Source organism: Monodelphis domestica, chromosome 5 (genome assembly GCF_027887165.1).
Source record: "Monodelphis domestica isolate mMonDom1 chromosome 5, mMonDom1.pri, whole genome shotgun sequence".
Classification (NCBI taxonomy): domain Eukaryota; kingdom Metazoa; phylum Chordata; class Mammalia; order Didelphimorphia; family Didelphidae; genus Monodelphis; species Monodelphis domestica.
Window position 1 is genome coordinate 263,316,975 of NC_077231.1, and position 22,967 is coordinate 263,339,941.

The 22,967-nt window shown below is 35.1% G+C and overlaps 1 protein-coding gene across 2 annotated transcripts in view; it reads right to left on the bottom strand.

The window, feature by feature from the left end:
- SPAG6 (sperm associated antigen 6) overlaps window positions 1–22,967 on the bottom strand; it is a 78,449-nt gene that overhangs the window by 30,113 nt on the left and 25,369 nt on the right. For both annotated transcript variants that reach the window (XM_001367754.4, XM_056800127.1), the window contains exons 3-7: window positions 19,376–19,542; window positions 16,249–16,432; window positions 3,671–3,876; window positions 2,547–2,720; window positions 1,255–1,407 (exon numbers count right to left, since the gene is read on the bottom strand). In XM_001367754.4, the coding sequence (XP_001367791.1) occupies window positions 1,255–1,407; window positions 2,547–2,720; window positions 3,671–3,876; window positions 16,249–16,432; window positions 19,376–19,542 (884 nt within the window). The remainder of the gene's footprint in view (window positions 1–1,254; window positions 1,408–2,546; window positions 2,721–3,670; window positions 3,877–16,248; window positions 16,433–19,375; window positions 19,543–22,967) is intronic.

Sequence of the window (22,967 nt, forward strand, 5' to 3'; positions counted from 1 at the left end):
AAAGTGGTAGAAGAGATACAGTGGTGAGAAAAACATTGGCTTTGTTGCTGTGGTTGGCTTGCTTTCAGACCAACCTAGATATAGACTGGAAAAGGGTCAGGTCACCTTGTAAGTCTGAGAAGGAAAAAGTAGAGGTCATAGGTAATCCTTCCCTTTCCCCCTCTTCCTATGTTTATTCCTTCTGGTTGTCTAGGAAACAGGCAAAGCCATGAAACATTAATCCTATTGGCCCAGACATAATCCCCACCACCATCACTACTACCATCAACAGAGGCATCACTATGACCAGAGGCTTAAACAAACTTTCTCAACTTCACATGGTATCTTTCAGGTCCACCTCTGGGAAGTGGAAGAGGACTGGAAAAGTGTGTTTTTTAAAAAGTAATGAATAGGAGTAGTAAAAAAGATAGGAAAGAAATGGGCAAAAAAGGGAAACAGAGCAAGAGAAAATTGTGAACTCCATAGCAAATGTGGATGGATGGCAGAGAGAATGTTCTGAGGATTAGCAAGGGATTGAAAAATCCACATTTCTGCTCAAGCAGAGAAGCAGGTTTTCTACACTGATAAGAAGCCCACACCTTAGGGGTCCTCGTAGCCACCATGACTATTTGACTAATATTTTCTTCCTTTAGAAGGTCATTGGTGACAATAGTGAACCCAGACAACACAAAAGAACCCAAAGCTGAAGGGGCAAAAATAAGTCTGTTCCTTCTATTGAGTCAGTTTATTTGGAAGATGAAAGTAATGACAAATGAAGGCTATATAAACAAATGAACTTCATTGCCATCCTCTTCCCCAACTCCTGACCAAAGTAGGAAGTTCCAAAGCTTGGAAAATGACATTAGTTATGAAAATGGCAATGTAAGTTTTTCATGGAGAAAAAAGTACTAATTTTTAAAAGCTTCCCCCCGCCAAGATCTCGTTAGTGAATTCATATTAGCCAAAATAATGAAAGCAAAAGGCTTCAAATATCCTTGACATTTTCAGACAGTTGATTTTTAAAATGTTCAAATGAATGGAGATTTTATTGTAACTAAGCACACTTTATTTAACCTCATTGAAATGGAAGCCTTATCCTGGGCCACTGCATTAAGAAAGTTATTTAAATACATGGCTAATAAAAGATGAATGTTTAGGCATTTTTTTTTACTCTGGTTAGCCCAAATACCATTTTACACACTTTATGCTCTGAGGAGCAACATCAGTCTATAGATCTTTCTTGGAATTTCATTGTCATGATAATAGAGAACTAACCTTGGAGATGATCACTGCCATGGCGAGGTTCTCAGAATGAGCAGCTACATAACCAAGCATCATAATGCCAGGAAGCCTTATATTTCCTTTGCAGGAACCAATACAATCAATCACAGCAGCAACTCCTCCTGCATTAACTATTAGTTGTGAAAGCTGCAAGAAAAGGAACAATCTAGAAGTGTTAGGCAGAAGACAACAGGGTCACTTTATCTGGATACATTCTTATGGTACCTCCAATCATTTTTTGTTTAGGATCCAAAAAATATACCTTTTTAGTAAAATTAAGATTTTTTAATCATGGTTTACTTCTTTAAAAAGTAAAATGTAATATATGGAAAAACATTTTATGAATTTTCTGCACATTTACTGAAAAAATACTTAAGTGTAGCATTTCATTCCTGCTGCTTCAAAGGATCAATACACACACACACACACACACACACACACACACACACACTGTGCAACTTATTCTGTGGTTTAATTTTTCATACATTGATGGCACAACTTTTATCCCTATTATAATGGGTGTCAAAATTCCTCACCTAGACTCTGAGCCTAGGGCTAGTTCATAACTAGCTAGCTATTGAAACTAACAGTCCTAATGTGGGGGTATAAGGATGATTAATCATTGAGTAGAAAATACATTGTCACATTGGAAATATTCTAATCTAATTATTCTTCCTTTGCTAGTATTGATTTTAAGTGATTTTATTTCCATCATGAAGACTCTAGGTCTAATAAAGATGAAAATATATATACCTTAAAGCAATGAAGAGTGATTAATCCATGTGTCTATTACTGAAAATAAGCATAAAGAAACATAGAAACTACTTCATTCTATTCAGTCTCTGTATCTTATTATTTCATATTTTCTATTCATGTAAAAGGTACCAGGAAGGAAATAGTGTTGCTCTGTGTAACCTTTATACAAATACAGTGTCTATTATGCAAGAATCTCAAGTGATTCTGAAAAACTCTGCATACCTGACTAAAAAAAAAAGACAAAAAAATGTGATAATGACTAGTACTCTCCCACTCTGGAAATGGGGAAACTAAGGACAAGAGAATTTAAATGACTTGCCCAAAAGTCATTTTAATAGAGAGTTTGTGAAGGGGAGAACTTGGGACTTCTGACTCCAACTCCATCAATCTAACCAACCAAGTGTGCAATGGATGCCACAAATCTTGTGCCCTATAAATAAACTGATGTTTTGTTCAGAAGCAAAAATGTAGTTACTGTCTACATTTTCTTTAGAAGGGATTTGTGGATATTTTTTTATTTGCTTTTTTACCTCAGGCGTATGTTTTGCTATTTCTCTAATTAGAGTTGAAGCATTTTTCTTGACGTATTCATCTTTGTCCTTTAGGCATGTAAGAACCACAGGGAAAATTTCTGCTTCGACAACCATTTCTGCCAGATCCACCGAATGCTTTGCTATCTGACTAAGAGCAGAAAGCACTTGACGCTATCAAACAAGAATAATTATTTAGACTCTGTTAGAGAGGCTTTATAAACAATTTTCTTCATAGACTCATGACTTCATAGACTTTTCTACACAGACTTTCACAGTCTGTGAAATAAAGGAAAACAAGCACATATTCGTACTATTCTTCTGACGAGTTTCATTCACATCCATGTGTTTTCACTAAAAATGCTCAATGGTCTCCAAAGGCAAAGGTTTCTTTTCTTTTTACTAAAGTTTCATGCAATAGCAAATGATCAAATAGTACCAAAAATTACCTTCAATTTAACAAAATTCCATAATTATAAAACATCCAAAATAGAAAATGATGATGTATTTAGATTACAGCTGCTGAAATTGATGTTACAGGCCCAAGATTTAATTTTGTCATAATAACATCAACACTGTCTCAAAGAATTCTACTTTTCCATTCATATAAATATTAGGACTTTTAAACATTGCAAAATATGCAGGACGTTCCAAAAGTCTTAGTGTGACTTTAGCACTAAGATTTTGGGGGACATTGTATAATCTATAACATCCATATTAATTTTTAAAACCTCATTCAAAGCAATAACTGTAAACAAAAGACAATCATATTAGCATGGCATTAGGATTTTCTATGTAAAACAGAAATTTGCATTAGTAGGAATATTTTAATTAGTAATACTCCCAACATGGATGCATTCATGCTCTTTTTGTAATATTTTATTTTATCACAAAGTGATTTTCCCTAATTATCATTCTATTTTTAAAAATATATTTAATGTCTTATTTTTTAAACAACAGAAGACCTATGCAAGGTAACATCTGTTCTCAATGGAAATTAAGTGGCTATCTTTAGAAACTGTCATTTAACAATTCAATTCATATGCATTTTGTTTCCTAATATTATTCATGGATATCTTCTGATGATAAAAAAAAAACACCCAAACGCCTTATTTCTAAAGTACCTTCAGTTTAGCATCAAGGTTCAGGATCATCTGTGCTAGGTGAGCAATAGCTCCTGCATCCACCACTGTCTGGGCTAACTCTGGAGAATGCTTGGAAATATCGCTGAGAGCTGAGGCAGCAATCCTTTTCAAAGCAATTTCTGGCTCCTGGATACAGAGTACTAAAAGGGGAACTGCTCCTGCATCCACCACAGCTTGCGACAGTTCTGTGGGTCCAAGAAAAGTAATTAAGTGAGTATGGGTGACTGACCCTTGTATAAGCCATTTTTCACCCTGACAGATACAGCAAAGAAAAAAAGGGGAGGGTGAACTGCACTGTCTCGACATCTGCATTTCAAATCAGCCCTCCTGGTTTTCATAAACCATGTGGACCAATCCTGAGCTGAAAAGAATACAGGTCAATCGATGGACCTCCATTTACATGCACACATTTGAGGTAGATTAGGCTGAAATGGCTTGTTATTCTGGTGTTTTGTTTTTTTTTTTAAGAGAGAAAGACAGAGTAAGCAGATGTCAGCTGTTTAAGCCCTGACTATTTTGCGTTTATCAATAGGCAAGCATTTTATGCACGGTTTACAATAACAGAGAAAATTAAAGTACTAAAATTTGATCAACCATCCTAATTAGGCAGTATTTGTCTGATTTATGTAAGCAAACATTAGCATGGATCATGTGTCAATGCAGGAAGAAAGGATTTTTTTCAAATTCCATTTTTGAAATCATTTATCAAAAATGGTTTTTATTTTGTAATGCAACACAAATGTCTATGCTATATATTAAAGAACTTTTAAAACATGGTCTGCTATTAAAAACCATGTTCTCTGATACATCTACATGCAAAACATTTAATTAATGTTAATGTTTAATCAGTTGATCTTTGCCATGTGAAAGATCAGGGATCAGGGCAATATTTTAAGTAAATCAAAAGTTTTTCACTATATGATATACCAATTCATGTCCCTATTTAGTGATATCAGTTATAGAAGTCATCAAGTTTTAAATGTTACATAAATGGAGAAAGGCTGACACGCGAAGACTTTGAAAAGTACCATAGATTTAAACTTTCTTTTGAACAGTATTCATATCTATACTGATACATAACTAATTTTAAAGCCCTTTAAAAAAAGTATTACAAGCCTTCCTTCCAAAGTGGCCTCTCCCATGTCCTTTGCTCAACTTAAAACTGTTATATCTCAGTTGCTTAAATTTTCATGGAGCATCTTATTCAATGTCTTTCATTTAAATGTTGTCTAATTCTTACTCAAAAAAGAGAAGAATGAGCTGTTAGTGAAACCTTACTATCTCTCAAAAATGTAGAGATTATGGAAAATAATGCTAGAAATGGCAGCTGCTGTTTGCCCCAACTTTGTGTTTTTCTTTAAATTATTTTAAGAGCACAGATGCACTTAGATTCTATCACATGATATTACAACAATTTAGATAGGCTGTAGGAACTGTTATGGCTTATAGATACATTAACTACAAAACAAATGAAGAATTCAACCATTTCTTTAAAAATTGTCTCACTTAGAAATGCATCTGGTTATTGAACATGAAGCGATGATAGTATGTAATTTTCTCCAAAACTAAAAGCAAGTAAAAGAAAAATGAAGACAGAAGACAAAAGAGACAACAGACTACTGGAGTATCAAGTTAACCATCTAACAGATCCCTCTGAGGCAGCTTCAAAGCTGCTAGAGCAAGTGTCTGAAGACTGAGGAGCAGGCAAGTGATACTATCTATCACTAGTGGAAATGCAGCTCGTATCTTTTCCCAATATTCACCTTTCATAAAGAACAAAAGCAGGAACTACATAGAAAGTTGAACTTTATATGTTTCTGATCCTCTATCAATTGATAATGTGATATTTCCGCTACATATACAATTTAAAGTATATAGACTGTTCAAGAGTCCAGATAGTCTTTTTATTTGAAATAGATGTTTTTTGGCTAGGTCACATTAAAACTTAACAAAATATATATAATAAAATGGACTGAACCCATTTGCTTCAAAGGGGACACCAAATTACTCCATCAGCTCATGTTTCTCCTTTTACATTATATTTAGGTTTGGTTTAATTAATAATTATAATATTATGTTATATGTATTATATATAACATACATAATATTAAACTAAATTAAAATAAATAAAAATAATAATAAAGTTTAATATTTAAGTTGTGAACATTTTCACAATCCCCACATGTACTTTTTCTTCCATTGTGAAATCATTAGGCTTACATTTACTCCTTCCCCAAATACTACAAAGCTCAAATCAAACTTTGTTACATGACTAAATTCCATAAAGGCAGAGATTATGTCTCCTATTATCTTCCTATCTTTGCCAATATACATTATGGAGATAATAAATGATATTAAATTGAATTCCTCTGGTTGTTTTTAAGCACTCCATTCACTGACATCCCCTGGAGCACACAGAATGAGGCTAAACATGAGGGGCAGAATCTTCAAGTTGTCTTTAAATGCTTAAAGAGCTCTCCTACAGTAGAAGGATTAGACTTTGGAGAGTTGTAGAGGGCAGAAGTAAGAATGATGGATAGACATGAGAAGTACACATTTATTTTAATATCAGAAATGATTTGGGATCAAATAGAAAATATTGCACTTATATACACATATACCTTTTATAGATCAACTTAATTTCTTGTTGTTTAAACTCAGTTTCAGGTTCAAAAAATCCTTCCACTGATAGAGATGAACATCTCATTCACTTATATCCTTACAGAATATGTCTAAGGGATTAGGGGTTAAGAAATTTGCTCCATCATAAAGCCAGTGTAAGTCAGAGGTAGATACCAAGATAATCTTCTATCCATTCTTTTAGCAATTTTCAAACTTCTTTTTTGTCTCAGGATTTTCTCATACTCTTGAAAATTATTAAGGATCCCCCACCAAGAGAGCTTTTGTTTATGTGGGTTGTCTTTATTGATATTAAAACATATTACATTTTTGTGAAAATAGTTTTGACCTTTTTGACCCCTTAATAGAGTCTCAGAGTTCCCTAGGGGTCCCTGGACCACACTGTGAGATTCTACTCTCTGTCATTCTGTTTCTTATTATGTGTGTGGATGTTTCTGTGTGTGTATATCATTTAATGGTAGAGGTAGTATGGCACCATAGAAAGAAGGCTAGCTTTGGAATCAGGAAGAGTCAGATCCAAATCCTGTCCCTATACATAGTAGTAGCTTTGGGACCACAATTCCCTTCCCGTGTCTAATCAGTTGCCAGATCTTGTCATCACCACTTCATGGCTCTCACATCATCCCCTTTGCCCACTTACAGAGCTATTACCCTACCTCACACCCTCATCACTTCTTATCTTACCTACTAAAATAACCTCTTAGTTGATCTTCCTCTCTCAAGTCCCTTCTAATTTTTCCTCCTACAAAGTGCAAGTTTCATCTTATGGGGCAGCTGGGTTGTTCAGTGGATTGAGAGTCAGGTCTAGAGACAGGAAGTCCTAGGTTCAAATCTTGCCTCAGACACTTCCCAGCTGTGTGACCCTGGGCAAGTCACTTGACCCCTATTGCCTAGCCCTTACCAATACACAGTATTGATTCCAAGATGGAAGGTAAGGGTTTAAAAGAAAAAAGAAGTTTCATCTTATTAACTCCAGTGGCTGACTATTGCTTCTAGGATTAAATATAGATTCCTCTGAAATGTAAAGCCTTTCACAATCATCCCAAGCTAAAATCTCCAGCCTTATTTCACATGCCTTCATTTACACACTAATCTAGGTAAACTGGCTTTCTTGGTGTATGTGCTGCTGAAGCAAGCACCTGTTCCTCATACCAAGAGCTCCTCCTCCTTCCACCTCTGTGCCTTGGTATGCCATACTTTATGCCTGCCTCCTTTCAACCACTTCTTAGAATCCTGTAAACCTCAACTAAAGAATCACTTTCTATGAAAAATCTTTCTTGCCTTCTTGAGCTGCCAGTGCCTTCTTCCCAAAAGTCTCTCAATTGGGTATTTATGTATATATTTATGTATGTATATATATATATATAAAATTATGTATATATTCTGTATATATTTCATTTCTTCCAGCTGGCCTCGGGGGCAGGGATTATTTGATTTTTGGGTCTCTAGTACAATATCTGGCACCTAGGGATTGAAGGTTTGTTGATTGACCACCAGAAAATAATTTAGCCTTTCAGTTCCCCCAAGTAACTCTCTAAAACTGTAGGTTATAGAAAAGTTCATATTGCAGAAAGGATTTTCCAAATAGGGGAATCCCTAAATAGGTCAAGTCAGAGACCTGGTACCAGAAGGTACATATTCTTTTGTATTCTTACTATATAACACTGAAGTGATCTAAAAGTGGAAAGGGTTGCCTTGTGAGGTAAGGAGTTCACCTTTTAGCAGGTGATCAAGTGGAAGCTAGACAACTACATAATACTTCATCAGCCTTCTTATTTGACTCAGATTTTTAAAAGAAAAGAGTGCGTAAGCATTTTTTACCTTGAATGCCTTAAGCTAAAAAAAGCAGTGAATGATGAACTCATGATTAATGTTGATAAAGATGTTGAGTATTTACTATTTTAAATTATAGACAGACTGACAAATTATTTTCTTTCAAAATGCAACTTTTGTTCTTCAAAATGAGAAACAGAAAAATGAAGTGGAAAGACCCTGGATTTGTCATCAGAGCACCCAGTTTCAGATCCCTAGCTGCCACTGGGGCCATTTGGGGGTTCCATTCATTTACTGAAGCCACTTAACCTTTGACGTTCAGTTACTTTTCATGTAAAGGAGCTTAAATAAAATTCATTCTACCTTACAGGGTCACTTCAAAGTTCGAACAAGTTAATATATGTAAAGCACTTTGTAAATCATAAAGAAGTCGATAAATATAAAATGTTATGATAGACCTGAAGATAATTTTGGCACAAAAGAGGTAAGAGTGTAAAGGTTTATTATATCAAGAAAATGACACATTTTCATGGCCTATGAGGTCATCGGCAATTGAGGAGGTAGCAATTGCATCTCTCACGTGAACAAAATAGCAGAGAAGGAAGGCATAATCAATTACTCAATATCAAGCAGAAAAGGTCTTTCTTTACTTGTTCATCCTTTCCCTCATTTCCTTAAATCATGTCCTTACTGTATTGCTGTTATTTTAAATCTATTTTTAGAAGTATTATATCTTGAAAAATAAACATTTAACCTATTTTAATAATTAATAATTTAATTATCAGAAATAGAGGCAACTTATTTGAATGGCATCTTATTTACCCAGAAAGGATGGAAAACATGAAAGCTGTTCATTGCATGCTCACAGACAAGTGAACATACAGTGTTCAGATTTGATACTAGACCATGTCAGTAAAGGAATAACTGGTGCCTTTCTGCCCCATGAATGGCTCATTGTTGAGCAGCGAAACTGAACCAGCCTCCTCGGTGAGAATGTGACATCGGAAACAAAGATCAGCTAATCACATTCCCCTTTTGTTTCCCTCACCTTGTATTTTTTTAATCCTTCTGATAATATCTATAATTCCTCTAGAAAATGCATGATGGAACATATATAGATATGGCTCTTTGAATATATATGATAGGAGAAAATTATGTGTTGAGTATTCTCCCTTCCTTAGGTTCTAATATAGCTACTGTTTAAAACTTTTCTTTAACATAATAAATGCTGTACTTATCTTGTATTACATGTGGGGAGCTTATTGGAGCTCCATATAGTAACTTTTTTGTTCAAGTTCAAAAGCTCAATAGAATAGAAACTCCTTGTTGTGTGTTGTTGTTCAGTCATTTCCAGTTGTGTCCAACTTTATGATACCATTTGGGGTTTTATTGCCAAAGATACTGGAGTGGTTTGCCATTTCCATCTCCTGCTCATTTTATAGATGAGGAAATTGATGTGTATAAGATTATGTGACTTGCCCAGAGTCACACAGCTAGTGAGTGCCTCAGGTCAGATTTGAACTCAAGAAGATAAATCTTCATGACTCCAGTCCTGGTGCTCTATCTACTGTGCTACCTAGTTATACAGACTCCTTCAGAGCAACTGAATTCATTTTTGCCTTTGTATCCATTCTCCTCCTCCTCCTCTTCTTCCTCCTCCTCCTCTCCTCCAGATTCTAGTAGAATGTCTTGCAATTATCTTTAGTTAACAGTGATTTGAATTATAAATTAAAAAGTTAAAGGGAGTCTGTTCTAGCTCAGGTTCAGATTCCAAATATTTATTTACTAATGGAAAATTGACTCACAGTACCCTCATGATGGAGATGGAAATGGCAAGCCATTCCAGTATCCTTGCCAGAAAATAACCCCATGGATAGCTATGGTCCATAGAGTCACAGAGTCAGACAAGTCTAAACAACACACTCTCATGATAAAAATTAGGTCAGCTAGATAAAGAGAAGGGAAGACTAAAGACGACACACAAACCAGAGATGAGAAAATGACATTTATAATGATTGGAGGCATAAATACTAACCAGCCAGCCATACATTCTAACAAATTGCTTGTTAGGGTCAATGGAAAGAGATTGACCCTGAGATGAATGAAAAGGAAGAAGCAATGCCTTGAAAGGGTATAATTGTGGAAACAAAGCAATTCTGGCAAAAAATAAGTGACTTTGCCTTTACTATCCTGGTAATGACCTTCTCCTTCAATCCTAGCTGTGATGACTTGGTCTAGAATCCTATGCTCTACCTCCAGGCCTTGGCATCATGTTTTTATAGCATCAGATCAGATAAAGAGCTAGCTACCTAGACCTAGTAAACAAGAGCAGGCTGTATGAATGGGAGGATAACAAAAATTAAAGGGAGGCTCTAGAAGCATTTTTATATTTTAAGATCACTTATAAATGTTGAAGATGGAAACCTAAAAATTGACCTGAGAAAGGGTAAGAAAGCTTACTTTGCTTACATCTTGTGCCTGTGGAACCATAAGAAAGGGACTGAGAGAAAGAGACATAGGTGATTCACAGAAAGGATTCATTCTAAAGATAAAAAATTCCAATTTAAGAATCTATATGCTTTTATAAAAAATGAGAAAATTATGTATCACATCATAAGTGCACAGAATTTAAAAATAATGGTTACAGATTTTTTAAGTTTATTGTTTTCGTTACTTTTTAATATCAGTTCCAAATGTAATTAGCTTGTTTTATGCTCCCTATTTCTAAATCCTATAAAAGTTGTTTCATTTTGGTGTTTTTCCATTCATGAGTCAAGCTTTTTTTTTGTACTCAAGTAGCTTCCATCCACCAGTTAAAGGATGGGCCAGTTTTTGCATAGATGTATAGACTTCTAAAAATCTGGTCACTTCTTAGAACAGGAAACTTAAGTCAGTGTTCTGTCTGATGCTGTCTGTGATGGGCAAAATGTATTTATGATTTTTTAAAAAGACTTAGCCCAGATAATTATAATTACTAAAGAAAAGCAAATATAATTGTTTTCTATAATTTCCAAACTGAAAGAAATCATATTGTGATCTAAGTATAACGACAATAACTAAATCAAAATTTACATACTTCGTTGTGGCCTGAACATCCCAGCCCATTGTTTGTTATTTAGATACAATTGAGGCCATAAATAAATTTGCTTTGTATTTGTTTAACCTTTCCCTTTCAGGATTTAACTTTTTTTGAGTTACTTGGTTTGAAGACAAGATGCCCCAACACCTTTAAAATTCCTCGATGAAATGCTGGATAAATCACACTAAGTGATAAATTATAATCATTTAGGGCAAATGCAATAACACTATAAACTGCCCCCAACACACACACACACACACACACACACACACACACACACACACACACACACACACACACCACTCCTTCCTATAATCAGCCTAGAATTGATCAAAAAAGATGGGAGAGCTCATGCCTACTCTGGTTCTTAAGGTAGGATAACTTAAAAGCAAATAAAAAGAAATGTCCATTTGATATTTAGCCTTGGATTCTATTTTAACAGCCCTAAAAAAGCTGATTCAGAAAGTAAATGCCCCTCAATCTCAATCCTCCAATGCTGACAAAAGCAAAGATTTGCCACCTAATTTGGCAACATAAACTATATAAAAATCTTTAGGATCTTATTTTAGTTAGATGATAAAAAATCTCTGACACAAAAGAGCATTTTTTCCCTCTGGGTATAATGAAGTCTCTATGGAATTTTCCCAAAGTGAGGCCCATAGAGAGATTTCTTGGGCCATTGGACCTTTTCCTTCATATTAGTTTCTTTGGGAAGTTTATCTAAGTGGACAAAGATAGCTGGGCATTAGCCAAATATGCTCAACTAAAACAAAAATTTGAGAAGAATTTTCAAATGAAAAGTGTAGGCATGGAAATAAGCAGCTCAAGTAGTATATATTTCCTAAGGAGGTGAAGGATCTCTTATCCTAGACTAACTCCTTTTGAAGATCAAGCTGTGTTTTATTTAATTCTGTTCACTCATAGCTATATATGCTCTTTTCAATGACTTGGCCATTGGTAAGAGAATGAAAGAGCCCAAAAATTAGTGTTTCCCAAAGCATCCCTTAGAACACTGGGAGTTTCCCCAAGCTGTGCTGGGGGTCAGTTACCCCAAAGAAAAAGTGCTAACTGAAGGCAAGGACACACCACAAAGCTGCTCATTTCACTGTCCATCGGCTCTGGACAGTGTGCTTCTGCTGCTGCTGAAACTGACCAGCAGACACTGGTTGAAATTGCTCACCTATCAAAAACTTAGCTAAATAGACCAATCATTAGACATGGTCAACTGGGTCATTCTGGGTATAGTAAAGGCATTTTCAAGCCAAAAAGCATTCGTTTAAATGTCTGCTATGTGTTAAGCAGAGGATTACAAAGAAAGACCCCCAAAAATTAAAGTTCCTGCTTCTAAGTTCAGTCTAATGGAGAAAAACACAAACATTTATGTATTAAACATATGTAGAGGATATATTTTAGGTGATCCATAGAGGGAAAACACTAGGTTTTAATAAGGGGAAATAAAGAAAGACTTCTGGAAGATAGTGGAATTTTAGCTTGGAAAAAGAGCCCAGGAAACAGAGAAAGAGTAAGAAAATCCCAAGCCTGGGGGACAGCCAGTGAAAATGCAAGGAGTCAGAGGATGAGATGTCTTGTTCTAGGAATAGCTCAGTGATTGAGGATTGCAGACTAATTACAAAGAGTGAGTGGGTGGAGGGCAATGAGTAATGTATAAGAAGACTAGAAAGGTGGGAGGGCTTTGAATACTAGAGAGAGGATTTTATATTTGATCCTGGAGGTAAGAGAAAACCAAAGTCAGACCTGGAATTGGAAAGATCAATTTGCCATCATGCACACCTCTTCATCCTTTTACATTTTATATTTTACTTTCTTTTATAAACACTCTCCATAGATTCCTCGAGGTTCTTTACATAAAGTAATGTAACATGGGGCAGCTAGGTGGCACAGTGGATAGAACACCAGGCTTGGTGTTGGGGAGAAAAAATACTAACTAAAACTTGAAAAAAAATCCATCCCCTCTTCTCATCATTTTCCTCTTCAATATGATGTTAGCCCTTGCTATTTGAATGTGTGTAGAATAAAAAGTGTTTGTAAATATGGGAGCAGGTAGCACATGGGTGGAAGCACCCACTCTGCTGAATTATACTTACTGCCACCTTTGTTATCTTCTCCCTAGGGAGTTGGTGTAAGATGAAAAAGAATGGTTCATTAATCTTCAGAATACCTTTTACAAAGCACATATTATTATGTCATTTGACAGTTGGTGACTCACTTCCAGAAATTTAGTGGCTTGCATACATTATATAGTGCTGGAAATAAAAATACAGAATTTCTGGTTTTCAATTTCTTATTACCTTTCATTATTTGCAAAAAGAAATCATTGTAAAAATATTTGTTTTTCAAACATTAAGGGAAAGACATTCAGATAATATTTACTATTCCCTTTTCTGCTTAGCATCTACCTATTCTGTTATCATTTCCTATGCCTTTCCTCTCAATTTAGTTTGACAAACATTAATTCTTTTTGTTTTCTGTAGGTAGGAGTTTTAGATTGGTCAGCACTAACCCTTCCATATCTGCAGTGTTTGACAACTGTGTTTCCAACCATCTTCTTGCTATTATTAATAAATGGGAAGATCTTCATAAAATATCTTGCCATAGACCAACATACACACACTCCTGCTTTTTGAGAAACCATTAAGAAGGAAATCAGATTATTTGGAGGCAAATCCTCTATCCTAGCTGGGGTGAATGTGAATGATGTCCTCTTTTTTATCTTACTGAATAACAATTTCCTTTCCTTCTGAAAAATCTATGCAGTAATCTCTTCTGGGAGCTTCTGGGTCCCAGACCCCTAACTACTGTGAAATATTGAAATTACAGTGGGAATTCCATGTGGGCGCCAGATTATAGCAGGAAATTGGAATGGGATCTCTAAGACAGAGTCTATTTATGAGCTGTAATCATTTAGCCCCAGACCTCAAAAGAGGGAGAGATGGAAGAAGGGTTCTATTGGTGGGTGCCTGCCTGAAGATGCATCTGTGTGTTTTGTCTATGTGCTACAGAGATTGCCTTCCCTCAAAGCTCTCTGGCATAATGCTTTGAAATACTTAATACTACTCTCTGCTTTGTAAGATCCATAGACATACAAAATACAAAACACACCACAGAATCTTCCTTGTTTTTTGAGCTGCCATAACCACAATCCAAACACGCAAACTCTATAGAGACACTTCAGTTTATTTGCTCCAGATAAACAACAAGTGGTCATGCAGGCTATGCTTGAAACTATACAGTAATGGGAAATTCATTCTATGGAAGCAACATTTCATTTTGGGAAAGCCTAGTTGTTGGGATGCTTCACTGTGTATTGAGCAAAAATTAATCTTCTTAATATCTTCTACTCATCAGCTTTAGCTCTACCCTCTGAGGTCAAACTGAATCAAGTAGAGAACCAATTTTTTTTAACTTTTTAATTTTCTTTAAAATATTTGTCCATGTTTACATAATTCATTTTCTTTCCTCCTCTCTTTTCTTCCCCTCCCAGAGGCAACAAACAATTCTACTGGGTTATACACATGTTATCACTTGATACCTATTGCCATATTATTCATTTTTGCCATAGAGTAATCTTTTAAAACAAAAATCCCAAATCACATACCCATATATTCTTCTGCATTTCTCCTCCCACAGTTTTTTCTCTGGATGTGGATAGCCTTCTTTCTCCTAAATCCCTTGGGATTATCCTAGATCATTGCATTTGCTACTAGTAGCAAAGTCCATTACATTGGATTATTCCACAGTGTTTCCCTTTCTGTTTACCATGTTCTCTTGGTTCTGCTCATTTCACTCTGCATCATTTCATGGAGAGAACCTATCTATTTTAAGAAATCTTTTATGTCCCTTCTCCCCAAACCCCAAGTCTTTTCTCTACAATGAAAATTTCTAGTTCCTTCAACCAATTTTCACATGCACTTTTTAGTTCCTGCTTTCTCCCTGTCACCTTCCTCTGAACCTGGCAATATCCTTCCTAAATTATGGCATTCAGAAATAGGTAAAATACTACAGTTTATGGCTGGTCAGAGTACAATGGAACTCTTACCTCCTTTATGGAACTATTCTTCTACCAATCCAAACTATGCTCAAATCAATCTCTCTCTCTCTCTCTCTCTCTCTCTCTCTCTCTCTCTCTCTCTCTCTCTCTCTCTCTCTCTCTCTCTCTTTCTCTCTCTCTCGTTACCATATCAAATTGCTAGTTCAGTTTGAGTTTACAGTCCACTAGGACTCCTAAGAATGCATTCTAACCTTTATCCCTCTTTCTGGATCTATGATTCTACTAATGCATGACATTGTAAGGAGGGCAGGGGCTGTTTGTTTGTTTGTTTGTTTTTATTTTTTTTTTGTATCCCCAGAGCTGAGCATAGAGCCTGACACAAAGTCTGTGCTTTTAACAAATGTTTAAGATCACGGTTGCATTTGGAGCTTCCACATCAAACTGCTGGCTTCGTTTGAATTTACAGTCCACTAAGACTCCTATCCATAGCCCCCTCATCTTGTACTTGAACATTTGGTTTACTATATACAAATGCAGGCATTTACATTTCATCTATCAGATACAGCCTTATTGTTCTGGCCATCAAAATCCTTCTGATTGTCATTCTAGTTCGTCATTCAGTATATTGTATCTTACAATATATCATTCTGAACTCCATGTCCTTTGTCCAACATTGTCCAGTTCTGAGCCCACTATCTGCTCTCTCCAATTCCAATAGCAAGATCAGTAAGAATTTGAATATTATGGGGAAGAGCAGACAATGGCTGTCTTCTGTGGGGAGATGAGGAAGGAGCTACTCTTCTATCTCCCAAAAGCACCTTTGCTGGCATAAAGACCAGAATATATGGTGAAATTATATGCTTTATTATATGTAAATAAAAAACAAAATAGTGTAAATATTAATGTATAAATAAGATAAAATAAATTTTAAAAATTTTAAACATGTAATAAAATAATTAAATACTTTTATCACTGATTGACTGAAAAATGGCCAAACCAATTCTAGTTGCACAACTAATCATCTTTTTTTAAGCATTTTTAAAAGTATTTCAATACCTCCATTATGTCTTGCAATGTACCCAAGGGCCCAAGCTGATGCTTCCTTTACTCCTGGGTCAAAATCTTCCAAGCATACAACCAATGTATCCAATGCTCCACAATCAACTATTGCTTGAGCTAACTGAGGAGAATGTTTGCCAACAGCTCTTAGTACAAATGCTGCTGCTTTCTTGTAGAAACGCTAAGGGAATAGAAATAAATAAACATGTATATTTTATTAGAATTTCACATTGAAACAAATAAAAATAAAATCATGAATTTATGCTACAATTCCATCAATAGAAGTAGTGTAATTTTAATACTACAGTTTTCTAGCTAAAGCTAGCGTTAGCCAAAAACCAAACTAAGAAAAATGTAAGTTTTTCTTATTAGGTTTTATTGTTTTAATATTTAATATTAAGTTAATAATATTATCTTTTAAGTTTGTGTTTTATTATTTACAAGTGAATTGTGACATAAGATGTATTTCCAACATTTTAATACAATAATAAGATTATATTTATATGAAGAATATAAGAAGAAACAAAGAGACTGCTTACATGTACAGATAAACTATGTTAACTGACGTTAATGAGTTCAATTTACTTGGCCCCAGTCTCCCTAGATATGATAAGCCTTTCACTGGTACCACACTAATCTTCCTGATGCTCTCACATGACTTGAAAAAATATATAAAATATAAAATATATATTATATATGTAATATATATAAATCTATTTATATTTATTATATATTATATTGTTTTTATATAACACATATAAAATAATAAATATATATAAATATAAAATAAAAATATATTTTAAAAAATAGACAAAACACAGTGCAATACAGTGAAATACACCCTGGATTGGATTTAGAGAACCTAGGTTTGGGTCTTAACTCATTATTTACAACCTATGGAACCTTGGGAAAATCATGTAAGTTCTTCCAGCCTCAGTTTCCTCTTCTGCAAAGTCAAGAGGTTTGGTTCAATAACTTCTAAGTTTCCTCACAGCAATCAATTAATCTTCTGAAGTTTACAGCCCCACTTTAAACCTTTAAAACTATTTTGAATCTCTTATAATCAAATTGCTTAAAGAATGAGATACAACTATTATTTTCTGTTGTTAATAATGGTGGGGGGGTAGGGGTTTACAAAGAAAAAGATACCCAAATGATTTAAATTAAGCTTGTTTAAAAAATAGTCCTGCCTTTTCTTTTATGACTTGGTATCTATTGCTATTTTCTTTTCTTGAATAAAGTATACTTCAACTGAGAAAATACAAAATAGAACAAGCCAGAAAAACACACTTTTAAACATTTCATTAAAAAGTGAAAACTCATAGAGAAGATAATATTTAATTAGAAAATAATACTTGGTATCATAAAAATAGTGGCAATAATGATGTTTTAATTGTTTCTCTTGAAGGTGAATTACAACCCTATTTTAGATTCGAAATTTCTGTAATTTGTATAATGGCTAAATGTTTTTAAAGTATCTAAAAATATACCCATTTTCCTAGGTGAGAATACTAAAATTGAATTTATCTAGAAACTATTGATATGAAATTTAAAATATAAAATGTGGATATTACAAATATCTAGATATGCATTGGTAACAAAAAATGTAAACCAAAATGTTTTGATATGTTTTATAGAGTGATGGTATTGATAAGTGGATTTTGCATATCAATTCCCTAGATGATTATGTTTAATGATATTAATTTATGACAAAAATAAATTAAATTTGAGGTATACTTGGTATAGGTAGGAGAATTCTTACTGATTTATTAGTAGAAAACAAACTTGGGGCATTTTTTAAAGCTTTAAATAGAACATTGCTCAGTTTCTACCAACTTGGAAAGTGAGAATTGAAGGTACATTTCATAGTATGAGAATAAGTCCGTTTGACTGCAGTGCTCATATCCTCCAGCTAACAGTTTTTTTGAACAGAGGAGCACATGATTATACTTGAAATACCTATATGACTGCTGATTCTCTTTTTCATTTCTTTCTCCTTCCCGACATTCTTAATTTTCATTTTAGCCCCTTTTACACTGAATTTCCCTCTGAAATAGAACCAGGGGACAACAGACCTCAGAATTAGAGTCCCTCAGCCCACTTAAGAAATGCCACAGGGTTTGAACAAAATGTAAGATGGTATTTCTGTTTTTCATTTCTTTCTGACCTTTCTTCTCCCCTTTCTTCTGGCCTTGGCAAATTTGGGGATATGAGAACCAATATAGAAAGCAAAACCTCTTTAGTCCTTTCTCTCCCCTCTATGGGGAAATTTAGAGAGGTGAAGCAACCTTTAGGGCTCTTTTCATCTGTATTTAGAAGGCATGTTTCATTGAAACCATTTCAGACAAATGAAGACCAACTCTTTATAGTATCTGGAATACTACAACAAGTCAGAGCCTTGGGAAAGTTCTCCACTGCTATTTGCACCAGGCTAGGAATTCACAGTGATCTGGAGATGCAAAGAAGGAAGATAGGATAAAGAGGTGGTACTGTTATCTAATCCTCTATTTTAAGCCTGGAACTCTCTTCCAAACTATCAGCAACTAAACCTACCATTGTTGCCAGTGAAGGATGGGCTAGAAGAAGGCTGCCTGCTTATGAATGACAGACACCCTCTTTCTCTCACTTTGTGCACATGTGACCACCATTCTGTAATATCTTCTCCATTCTGGCTGCCTCTTTTCCCCTACTTTGATGACCCTGATGGTCACTTATCCCAGGCTGAACATTCACCAGGCACACCATGTGATTGCTCCAGGACTTCTAATGCCCTTGGAAGAGTGGAAATCATTTTTTCACTGCTTACACTCAGGAAGTCCTACTTCACTAACTTCCTACAGCAATTTAAAATCATTTCCTTACCACACTCAATAGTAATGGAGAAAAATGACTCCCCAGCCTCCAGCTGATGACCCTTCATATGCTTAAAGACAATGACTAACAGTATAGAGAAGAGAAGGCTAAGTGGTGGTGACCTAAGAATTAGAATACCCTACAACTTTCATCAATTCATTTTCCATATGCACTTAGGTCCTTCGCCCTCCGTAAATAGGACCTGGATAATCAAATACCCAGTGACCTTAACATATGTATACATTGCTTATTTTAACAGTAACATCCTTACATTCTGTTCCGCCAATGAATAAACGAGCTGCGGAAGAATGTCTCCCTTTACGACAGCTTCTGCCAAGTCATCGTTATAATTAGCCAGTCGCCCAAGAGCCAGGGCAGCAGTCTGCTGAATAGTTGGGACAACATCCAAGAGAAGCGGCCTCAGCAAAGACATTACACCTGAGTAACATTGGGAAAGGAGGGAATGAAAGTTCACATCAGCAAAAATTCATCTTTTTTTATATGTCATCTCAAAATATGAAACTACATCTCTTGTTTGAAGAAAGAAGTAGGGGAGAATTCACAAGGATCTACTTGGGGGGGGGTGACTATTTTCAAATTTCTAGTTAGCCATATCTTAGTAAAATTATAGCTTCAGTATAAGAAACTGAAACAAACCTTCCTCCCCACCCTTTTCAAGTCCTAACTGTCTCACTGCCCCTCCCCAACCCAAACTTTAAAGGTCCACTAATTCTAGACCTCATGCTATCTGTATGATCATGGTAAAGTCATTTCCTCCCTGAGGCTCAGTTTCCTTATCTGTAAAAATAGGAAGAATGATATTTGTTTTACCTACTTTACATATTATAAGAGAAATGCCTTGTAAATCTTAAATGGTTATAAATAGAAGTCACTACTCCAACTCACACTGATCAGTACCTGCCCTGATTTTCTACAACACCCATGGTCTATTCCACACAGTTAGATCCTAACTATATACTTACTGATATGTCTGTTAGTGTAATTTTTTCAAACAGATTTTTAATATCCTTCTGGGGGGGAAAAGGTCTTATTTTGTATTCCACATAGTACCTAGGATAATGCTGGGGACATACTATGCATTCAATAAATATTTAATTAATTGGTGTAAAACAATGTATGTTGCTTTGGGGAAGAAAGGAACCTGGGAAATTATTAATTAACATTTTGTCATTACAGTATTTTTCCGCTACATATATTAGCTTGTCTTCTCAACATTTTTTGCAAATGGGTTGTAATTATCTTTGTTCATGAAGAATTCTATTTCCATTTATTACACCCGCATCCTCTCAACAGCAATTCATTACCCTCTAATTCAAATACTACCTATGAAACCTACTGTGTTGCAAGGTACTATCCTAGATCCTAAGAAATAAAAATGAAATATGACATAAATGCTATCCCTCAAGGAGTATACCATTGGATGTGGGATGAGGATTAGGCACATTCAGGAATAATCACAGTACAATGCAGATGTAAGAAGTTCAAAACAATGTTCAAGCAAAAGGCTATGGGAAAAATTTGAAGAGAGGTCACAGCCTCTAAACAGACCAGAAAAAGGTTCATAGAGAACATGACTCCCGAGTTAGGTCTTAAGGGAAGGAGAAGTTTACAACAAGAGGAGATGATGGCACGACTATTCTATGTGTGTGGGATGATCCAAGCAAAAAGAGAACTACTTCTCAGATTCATGTTTATATGTGATGAGATACTTCACTTGTCTACTATTCTCATGATTTCTATTTATTTCACTATTTTATGGAATGAATACTTCTCGAGGTTTTTCTATGTCTTGTTTCTCTTACTTAGATACTGAAGTGAAGAGGAAGGTGGTCACCATTTTCAGAATGACCTCTCCGTTCCAAAGTCACAGACTATCTCCACAGTCACAAATAGATCACAGTAGCAAGATGTCGATTTTTGGAGTAAATCTGCCACCACTTCTAGAATATCAGCTCAAAACGTATGCCATACTTCCATTTAATTTTCACATATGAAGGGTTGCATGTTTGTTACATAATTGACAATAACTAGAAAATAACTTTAGATCTCCTTGTCTGTATAGCATATGTAGGTGAAGTCATTATAGTAACATAGGAATAAACTTTAGAAGCCAATTCTTTCATTTTTCAAATAAGGAAATTAAGGCCAAGAGTAAGAGAATGACATGACCATGACAAGAAAACTAATAGCAGAGTGGGAATGCAAAATCAGGTTTAAGTTCAAGTATGAATTCACTATTATACGGCTGCCTTATATTGTAAATTTAAACCCTCCAAAGTTGAGAAATCTGAAGTTGATTACCAAAACAATAATAATTTGCTTTCATTATAATAAATAATCATATATAATCAGATTGTGTTAATAAAATACAAATATAATAATCATAATCATAAGAACCTCAACACGGGATTCCAAAGTTAATAAATTCTAATCCAGAAAATTTAAATTATACTGTTTTAGAGATTTTATTTTTTTAAATATACCATCATACCACCTCATACCTAGCAGATTGGCTAACATGACAGCAAAGGAAAGTAATAAATGTTGGAGGAGATGTGGCAAAATTTGGGACATTAATGCATTGTTGGTGGAGTTGTAAATTGATCCAACTATTCTGGATGGCAATTTGGAACTAGGCCCAAAGGACTTGTACAAAAATATTTATAGCGGCACTCTTTGTGGTGGCAAAAAAAAAGTGGAAAATGAGGTGATGGCCTTCGACTGGGGAAATGGCTGAACAAATTGTGGTATATTTTGGTGATGGAATACTATTGAGCCCAAAGTAATAATGAATTGGAGGAATTCCATGAGAACTGGAATGACCTCCAGGAATTGATACAGAGTGAAAGGAGCAGAAGCAGGAGAGCATCATACACTGAAAAAAGAAATGACGATGGCGAGCTATATAAATATAGATAGAAAAATGGTTCAATATAGATTCAAAACTGGTCAGATACATTTGATAGATATAATCACAAATGTCCTCAGTGATGAAGTGAAGCTCAAATGTGAACTTCCCTTCAAGACCAGGTGCATGGACACTTAAGAGACTCTAATTATAAAAATAAAATGTTTATTGAAATATATAAGGATAAAAAAAGGATTTCTAATTCTAAGGGATTATAAATCCACCCAAATAAACAACCTGGTTCCACAAGGAACCGCTTCTACTGTGTTTCACAGGCTATACTACTCCTCCCTAATCTAACTAACCCAAATTTATACTATCTAAATAAAAACTACCACCATCATCCTTATAATTCTTAACTCTGCCTTCAAATTATAAAATAGCAAAGGCTAACTGGTTGAGTCTCAACAAGAATCAAATTAGGACTCTGAACCTTAACAGACTCAGAGTCCCAACCAAAGACCAGGTTTTTCTTTGGTCTTCTCAGAGTTAAATCAATCTATAAAAACCACAATAGATATTCAATAGATTTCCCAAGTTGGGAAAGGAAAACACTGAGCTCCTTCAGGTCTTTCCCTCAGACAGAGAGAGAGAGAGAGAGAGACAAAAATGTTACCTCCTCCAGTCCTGAGAGTCTCTGAGAGTGTGTCTCTGCCAAACTGCCAGAGAGAGTAATTGACACAGAAAAACAGTTATAACTGTCAGCAATTTAAGTTAGCCTGCTCTCTCAGCTCTGCTTCAAACTCCAGTTCTTTTTCTCAAGCCAGCCACTCTACTTTTTATCCCTAAACTAATAAAAACAATACTTATTTTCTAATATCATTCTTACAACACAGAAATGGATACACTGTGACACAATCAAATGTAATGGACTTCCTCTACTAGCAGCAATGCAATAATCCAGGACAATTCTGAGGGATTTATGAGAAATATG